Genomic DNA, 9,205 nt, shown 5'->3' with positions numbered 1-9,205 from the left:
TTGCCTTTCTGATAGGAGGTTCCTTCTCCTCTTGTCGAGGATTCAGAAGTCCTATCTTTGACCTTATACTTTTGACGATTCACCAAATACTTCTTGCTCTGAGTCTTGTCTCCTTTTGCCTTAAACTTGTTGGAACCACCATGTTTCTTCCATGTCTGAGCCTGTAGAGCTTGTATCGAATCTTGAACACATTTCCTTTTGACAATCCTCATCTCATGTGCCTTTAATGAACTAACACAATCTTCCAATTTCATTGTTTCAATATTGCTGGATTCTTGAATAGCAACGATAACGCGATCAAAGTGAGAGGTCAATGTACACATTATCTTCTCAACTATTATCTTATCAATTAGGGTTTCACCACAACCTTTCATGAGATGAACAAGCTTATCCACCTTTGAGACATATCTTGCAATCTTTTCTTCTTTTCCCATTTGCAGTAATTCGCATTGCCTTCGAAATGTCTATAATTTAACAACTTTAACTTTCTCACCTCCTTCATAATACTCGACAAGAATATCCCATGCCTCCTTCACCGATTCAACATGAGAAATCCGATTAAATTTTGTCGTGTCTACCGTTGATTGAGTATAAAATACAATCTTGCAGTCTTTCTTCTTCGCCTTCTTGTTCGCGACTCTCTGAGCATCAGTTGCATTCTCAGCAAGCTCAGGGACGCCATTAGTAACCACTTCTAGGGTTTCATGAATGTCGAACAAGGACTTCATCTGCTTGCTCCATCGGTTCTAATTTTTGCCGTCAAGAATTGAAAGAGAATTCAGGATTTCATTAGTACCATTCATCTTGCAGCGACTGATTAATAATCCACAATCCCGGGACACGATCAATGACATGTGATTCTTGAAAACACGATCAAGAAACTAACTGAAGCTCTAGATACCAATTTGTTAATGCATGAAACACTTTTAACGATGAGAGAAAGAATGAGAGAGAATGAAAATAAGGATTGATATTATTGAATTATGATTGTACCAACTGAATTACAAAATATGTCTATTTATATACAACTAACTTGTATACTAAGTAACAAATTCTAAACTCTAATTAACATTGAGTTTGGGTTACACAACTTGGATTATATAACAAAACAGTTCGACAAAAACAAATTTTTGTGACTTATAATTTCTATTTTTTATGTTTTGAAGTTTAGTTCTGGATGTGTGTTTTGCTGCAAGTAATGAAATATAAACAAAGTTGGAGAATGATTGGACAATACAAAATTTAGAATTATTAATGGTTGGAATAAAAGATTTAGAGCGTAATTATAATCATTGGTTAAGTTCTATCGGTTTCACCTCCTAAAAACTAAAAAAAAAATATTAATTTTTATTAATTTGATTCAATTTTTTTAATCCACCTACACCCCTAACTAATTTTATGAATTAAAAAAAAAGGGATATTCAAGTTATGCATATACAATACTTAGAATATCATTATATAATTTAATATTGTTGTTAATGTCCTCGGATACTCAACCGACCTTATCTTTTCATTTAATATATGTGTAAGTTTCAAGAACACATTTAACTTGTTAACAATTTTGGTCTTTCATTTTTTTAAGACAATTTAGTCTTTTATGTTATTATTATTTTTAATTTTGTATCTTTTCTATAAATTTTTTAAATTTTTGTTAAAATATAATTGAAATCTTTGTAGTTAAATTTGTTATGTTATTTACATGAGTTAAATAAATTGTTTCATGTATCATTATAATATTTATTTTATTTTAATTATTAATTTTATTTAAATTTATTAATCATAGTTTATTTTATGAGTCCTTTTTTAAATGTAAAATATTTCTTTTTTTATTTTTTTTCATTCACATAGTGTTTTAAAATTCAGAATTAGATTACTATTATCGATTAGAATTGGACCATAACGGATATGGAATTTCAGTATATATTGGTACAATAATATCATATTAGAAAAAATATTAGTTAGAAATTAATAGAAAAGCAAGGATATGGATTTGTGTAGGTAGGAAACATAAAATCTCTATTCTAGTTCTATCATCAGCTCTGATTTTGAATTTAAGCAAAATTGTTGAGAGCCTTTCTTATCTTGAAATTTTCTTGGCTTTCCTAGTATAAAAAGGGGAAAAAATAGGATTAAAAAAAAATACAATTTTGGAGTTTTATCAATAATTTGTGGGGCAGCGGTCCGTTAAGATCATCTTGAAGTCATAGTTATAATTTTGTCCGGTAAAACTCTGGGTGATCGGGCCGGTTCATTGGTTAGACCAATTGACTAATAGATTTCTTTATTCGACATATTGATTTTTTAACTTAATTATAATTTTGATACTTTATTTTTATTTATCTAAAGTTTTAATGTCCTTGTTTAAAGTCCTATTTTATTATAATTTTTTTGAAAAAAATCCAATATTTTAACTTATTTATAATAATGTTACAAAAGAAATATAGAATTATTTATAAACTAACATAAGTTTTGAAAAATAAAAATCATGTTATAAAAAAACTGAAATTATATCTTCACATTATTTTCGATATGAATATAGTATTTAGAAAAAAAAGGTTTGTTACAGAAGAAAAATTAAATTAATTTTTCATATTATTTTCAATATAAATTTCATAATTATTATTACGAATATATACTGAAATTTCATATCCGTTATGAATTAAATCTTTTTAATTATTAAATCTTTTTTATTATTAACTTTATTATTTATGAATTTTTATTTTCTACTCAAATTTTTATTTTTAATTATTTATATAGAACAAAATATTTGTTTATGTTTTAGTTTATTAGTTTATGGTATTATTATATTATATAATTACTTTTTTTTATTTTTGTTAATTTATGAACATCAATAAATTATTATATTTACAAGTTGAGATTTTTATTTAAAATTGTTATATAACTTATTTGTATGAATAAATTTATAGATTTTTTCATATATTTTATGGTTATAAAATTTATGTCAAATAATAAATATTTGTTTTTAATTTATAACTTAAATTAGACGTTATCCGTGACTCATAAATCTAATCATTAATCCAATGATCCAATAATTTAATTGGATCGATCTCTTATCCAAATTTTTAAAATATTAATCTTAAATATTTTTTATTTATAATTATTTAATATAATTGAATTTATAACATTATTGTTTATTTTTACAATTAGTTAATTAATTAATTCTAAGTTTACATAAATTTAAATATATCAGTACGGGTCTATTAAAGTGTGAATAAAAATTTCCTTAGGTGTGTAATTATTTTGGATAGGAAAGGGCATTATAGCCATAGCACTTAGATATTCTAATCTTACTAATACAATTGACGGGGTATCTTTTTTGGGATTTTAGGGGGGAAATGGGGTTATTGAGATAAAAAAATCGTTTTATAATTAAAGAAAGAGTAGGTAGGTAAATACTATTTTTTGCAGCCATAATTGATTTACCACTAGAAAGAATCCAATGACCATGACATTCTTGGAACTTTCCTTTTACCCCCACTTACCTCCATTCTACAAATTCACAAACTGAACTCACACACACACACACAAAAATGGTGGTGAAAGTGTACGGCCCAACCTATGGTTCTCCGAAAAGGGTGTTGGTGTGTCTCTTTGAAAAAGAAGTAGAGTTTGAAGCTGTTGATATCGATATCTTCAAGGGAGAACACAAACAACCCGATTTCCTCAAACTGCAGCCTTTTGGAGAACTTCCTCTTATTCAAGATGGTGATTTTACCCTCTACGGTTAGTTACATCACCCATTTACTATTTTCTCCATGCTTTTATTTTATTTTAGTGGGTGCTATGTAGTTAAAGATTACCCTTAAGTTTCCCTCACCTTGTAGATCTCTAATATTTTCAACTTCGTATCAAAATGTTAGATCTACTAATAGAATAATTTCTCACATATTTTTCAGAATCTCGAGCTATAATAAGATACTATGCAGAAAAGTACAAGAACCAAGGTACTGATTTATTAGGAAAGACAATAGAAGAAAGGGGTCTTGTGGAACAATGGCTTGAAGTTGAAGCTCATAACTTTCACCCAGCAATCTACAACTTGGTCGTCCAAGTTCTGTTTGCTCCATTAAAGGGTGTTCCTTCTGACCAAAAACTGATTGAAGAGAGTGATGAAAAGATGAAAAAAGTGTTGGATATTTATGAAGACAGACTATCAAAAACAAAGTACTTGGCTGGTGATTTCTTCAGTCTTGCTGATCTTAGTCATCTTGCATTTGGTCACTATTTGGTGAATCAAACTGGGAGAGGAAATTTGGTTAGAGAGAGGAAACATGTGAGTGCTTGGTGGGATGATATTAGTAGCAGACCATCTTGGAAGAAGGTTCTCGAGTTATATAAATACCCTGTCTAATGGTTTGGTTTGTGAACTACATTGCAAATACACCAAATAAGTGATATGGTTTGAGAATAAAATGGAGGCTACTGTAATGTAATGACCTGCTGTTTGATTTCTTGTTTGGTTTGTTCTAGTTAATATGTTGTAGGAAGCTCCAAATATATGTATGTGTTTGTTAAACCTGGTTGCAGTAATAAAGGTTGATGTTTGGTTATTTTCAATTACAATTGATTATGAGGTGTGATTTCAAGAACTTATTCTCAGTTTATTTCTAAACTACTCATATATTGAGAACTTATGAAGATATACAGACAATAACTAATTAACATGTCATAAACTATTTATACAAATTTGTTTAAATTATAATTCATAAGATATATGAAAACTGTGGAGACTGCATGGCCAATGAGACAGTTATCTTACGGCTATGCCTCAAAATTCATAATTTTCTTTGCCTTAAGCACCAAAGTTGTGATCACCTAAACCCTAATTTTAAAGAATAGTTTATGAAGATATGAGTAGTTTAGACATGTTAATTAGTTATTGTCTGTATATCTTCATAAGTTTGTTTGATGTTGAACTGATCATCCTTTGATGTTTTTTTTTTCTAAGTTCATGATTGGTTTGAGTGCATCACTTCACCTTTTTGATTGAATTTCACAATATTCAAGAACGACGTCATGCCATTGTTGAATGTGGCTACATGGTGGTAACGAGCCCTCGTTCTTTGCCCTGGTCCTTCCTTGCTCAACCACATATCAGTATGAACTCTAAAAACTAATCTAACACATACTTTTGCTCAAGCCCCAAGTAGCAATGCTTATAATATTTCCCCGGGTCAATATCCTAAAACCTTATGTCAAAGGAGATGACATTTCAATCGACTTGAAGAAGAATACATTGCCGATTTTGAAGTCGTTGAATGATCTTGCCGAATGGTGTAACCCCCCAAAAAGGTCAATGAAGTTATGCCAAGTTATGTATTACGTGGAAATATTTGAGTTGAAGGTGAGAAAAATACACAAGAAAGGAGAGGATTGAATTGTTTATGCTAAAAACGATTTTACTTCTGAATTAAGACGTTCAGATTCTGAACATTGTTCAAACTCTGATATAGAGTAAACACAACAGCTACAATATAAACTTTAAAAGCAAATGCAAGCAACACACAAAAATTATCTTGGTTCCTCTCCTTAACTGAGAATAGTTCAGTCCTCTTGCCTCAACAAGAGCTTTCCATTATAACCAAGCTGATTACAAATGCTTAAGCCACTGTTCAAGACTTCCTGCTCAAACACCCATGAATGAGACTTCCTTGCTTAAGCCCCTGCCCAATTCTTCATGCTTAAACCCTTTGGTTCAAGACTTCCTTGTTGAATCTACCTAGAATGAGACTTCCTGCTTAAATCCTATGGTTCAAGACTTCCTTGCTCAAGCACACAGGCGAGAGACTTCTTCTACTTTAAACAAATTATTTAGTAGATAAAATAACCATTGTACTTTGATACATAATCAGAAGTATAACAATTGCGCGACAATGACAAAGGTTTTCAACCTTTATAAGATTTCTAAGATAAATCTAAGATAAAAAATCTTAAGATCTTTTGCTATAACAGTTACAAGAACAACTCAGAGTTATGCTATGATCTTTCTATATGTTGTGATGTTGTAACCTTCCTTTGAATCTCCAACTTCCTTTTATAGAGATAGAAAAAGAGTCGTTGGAGGTTTGAACAACAACAACCTTAGTGAAGAAGTTTGCCAAGAGAGGCGTTGGAGAGTTGCTTCTGGTATGAAGTTTTATCCACCGAATAATAGCGTTGCTCTCAGTATCTTTTATCGTACTAGGTATTTACCAAAAGGTAGAACGGTCTGAAGACGTCACACATTCACTTTGAAGGTGTGAAAAACACAAGAAATGGGGGTTTGAATTGGGTTTTACAAGCAAAAACTTTTTCCAAAAAAAACAACACCACTAATAAGTTAATAAAAAAGAGATAAAAACACAATGATTTTTATCCTGTTTCACTTAAAACTCAAAGCTAATCTAGTCCACCAGCCAATGTGATTTTCCTTATACACAAGGACTTAATCCACCATAATCAACATATTACAATAAACACAAAGAATAACCTTCTTTGTCTTCTCAAGGATCCAACTAAACCTTAGTCTTCTCAAAGACTCACAAAGAACAACTTTCTTTGTCTTCTCAAGGATAACCTCATTAGGAATCAAACAAATAGTTTAAATAATACTTTGTGTGTTACAAGATGCTTCTACACAAGTAGATTTACACAAATGAATAATAAATACTTAAAGAACACTATATACAAAAGATGATAGCTTTTCACAAAGAAAAATAGCTTGTCAAAATATTTGTGCAGATCATCCTTTTCTTCAAGTCTCTAATGCATGCTTATATAGTGAAGCATGTGACCGTTGAAGGGTAAAATGGGAAAAGCTCCTTGAGCGGCTGTCCACTGTTGGATGAGAAAGGAATGATACCATATACTGTCCTTTCGCCCACAAATTCAGTTACATGTGTGATGAATAGTACAATCCTTGTCCAGGAATCCTAGTTGACTTTGTCCAGGAATCCGGGGTTTTGATTAGACAAGACTGCTTCAAATCAGTATACGGATCAACTACTCTTCACACCTTCAGAGTCTGAGCTGTCATCAGAAGCTGGGTCATGAGGTCGGAGTCAGATGCCTTCAGAGGCGATGAACTAGTTCAGATTTTGATCAAATCAGAATCCGACTTTACTTCTCCACATACGCTAACGATTAGGATTAGTTCTATGCTTGTGATCCTGCACACTTAAACAAAATGTTAGCAAACCCTTTTGTTCCTTAAATACTTTCTTATCATCAAAACCTCTTAAGGGGATGATCAAATCTTGTTCTAATAATCTCCCTCTTTTTGATGATGACAAATGAATATATTTAAGAATAATGGTTGATGATTTAATTAACACACTCTAACATAGAGTATGAGGTTTGTAAGCTCCCTCTGAGTTAAACAGTACCTTAAGGTGAGATTTGTTAGCTCCCCCTAAGTTCTTCAGGTGAGGTTTGTAAGCTCCACCTAAGTCTGATAATTCTTTTTAAGGTTAGGTTTGTAAGCTCCCCTTAAATTACTTATCCATGTTAATTTAATCTTAAATTTAATTATTGCAACCTGACATCAGAGTCTAAGGTTTGTAAGCTTCCCCTCAGTAATACAATTTATTAAGGCGAGGTTTGTATGCTCTACTCAAGTCCTTTCTTTGTAAATTAAATTTATCTATTAAGTTCAATAACATTAAATTTATTCAGAAGAAATTAATGTCAAAATAGTATTGAGTGAATAGGGTTTAGGATTAATTAAAAGTATTAAGAAATACTTTAAACCTTTTTAAATATTCTCATAATTTTCTCTCCCTTTTGTCATAAACAAAAAGATGAACATGTCAACATAAAAGAGGACAAAAGATGTTGATCAACACAAAAGAATATATGGGAAGAATTAAATCTAATAAAAAAATAGCATGAACAACCTTTACTCTTCCCAATATTGAGAAACGGCTAAAATGAGTAAATTATTTTCTGCGTTTCTCAAGATGTCACATGGTATTCAAGAATATCAACCATCAGAATTCATCAATGCAAGCATTAAAGGCTTGTAAATTTTACTTTCCCATTTGCAACGTTCAAGGTACACATCTTTCTTATAAAAATAGTCCATCAGAACCATATTTCTCATCTTTTCATCCACCTTTACTCTTCTTCAAGCATAATGGATTCTCCAAGAAAGACAACAACAATCACCATGCCTACTGCAATTCCAACACCTCAACCGCAGCAACAGTGGGAGAAACCCAACAACTGGGTCAGTTATCACACGTGAAGCATTACAGGTGAAGAGACGCAAGAAGAGCAAGAAGAAACAGAAAAAGAAGAAACGGAAAATGCCATAGAGGATGTATTATTATGATTATGATGAGGGGAGTAAGAAGTGGGTTCCTAACTATGAAGATTCTATAGCCACAAGGGATTACACTTCAGATCTTGACAAGAACATATAATCTTTAGAACAATGTAATCTCCCTCATGAATTAATGAAAAACAATTTCCTTTCTACAATGATTTTGACTGTGAATGTTTGATACTTATTTGAATGCATTTGCTCATCTAAAGTTCCCAGAAAATTTTTTATCCAAATAATAACCACACAAATATTGTATCATACTTTTATCAGAAAAATAATATTCCCAGATAAATATATCTTAACATAAGCATGCAAAGAACATAAAGAGATATATATTGAATAAACATAAGAAGAAAATAGTTCAAAAGACATAAAAAGGTTTCTAAGAATCTAAAACTAAGGTTTCTTCAATAAATTCAAAATGGCTCTTAGATCTACACACATAGAATCTTGTCTGACATCCATATACCTAATTTTCCCGACCATTTCTTTCTGCTTACTAGCCATGATCTGTTGTGAAGACACAACTGAATTTAGATTCTTCTTCAGAGCATCTTGTCTAGAACATGATGACTCAAAAGTTTCTTCCTTCAGATTGTGAATGACCGATGCAACAGTAGTCTTAGTTGAATCCCATTTAGAATAGTATGTTATAGGGTCTGATAAAATATATGTGACGAGTCGTCATAGTTGTTGTGGAAATATGAGAAGGTAAGCATTTTGTTTTTCGAAAGCCAAAGCAAGTGAATGCATGGATACATGAATGCATGCAAAAAGGATTTTGACATATGCATATTTTCATCTTTTATCATTCATTTTTTTATAAGAAAAATTTCCAAGGAATCCTTGAGTTTTGTTTATTAACACGAGTAATCATAA

General features: G+C 31.0%; 1 protein-coding gene across 1 annotated transcript; it reads left to right on the top strand.

Moving 5' to 3' along the window:
- Positions 1-3,420: 3,420 nt before the first annotated feature.
- Positions 3,421-4,578, top strand: LOC127085310 (glutathione S-transferase F9). Its single transcript, XM_051025833.1, has 2 exons — positions 3,421-3,744; positions 3,918-4,578. Exons 1-2 carry the CDS (start codon positions 3,552-3,554, stop codon positions 4,370-4,372), a joined length of 648 nt encoding a protein of 215 aa, XP_050881790.1. The 5' UTR covers positions 3,421-3,551; the 3' UTR covers positions 4,373-4,578.
- The last annotated feature ends 4,627 nt before the right edge of the window (positions 4,579-9,205 follow it).

The sequence above is a fragment of the Lathyrus oleraceus genome, chromosome 5, assembly GCF_024323335.1.
Source record: "Lathyrus oleraceus cultivar Zhongwan6 chromosome 5, CAAS_Psat_ZW6_1.0, whole genome shotgun sequence".
Taxonomy (NCBI): Eukaryota; Viridiplantae; Streptophyta; class Magnoliopsida; order Fabales; family Fabaceae; genus Lathyrus; species Lathyrus oleraceus.
Note: the sequence above shows the minus strand (reverse complement) of the source record. Positions and strands in the feature narration are given on the sequence as shown.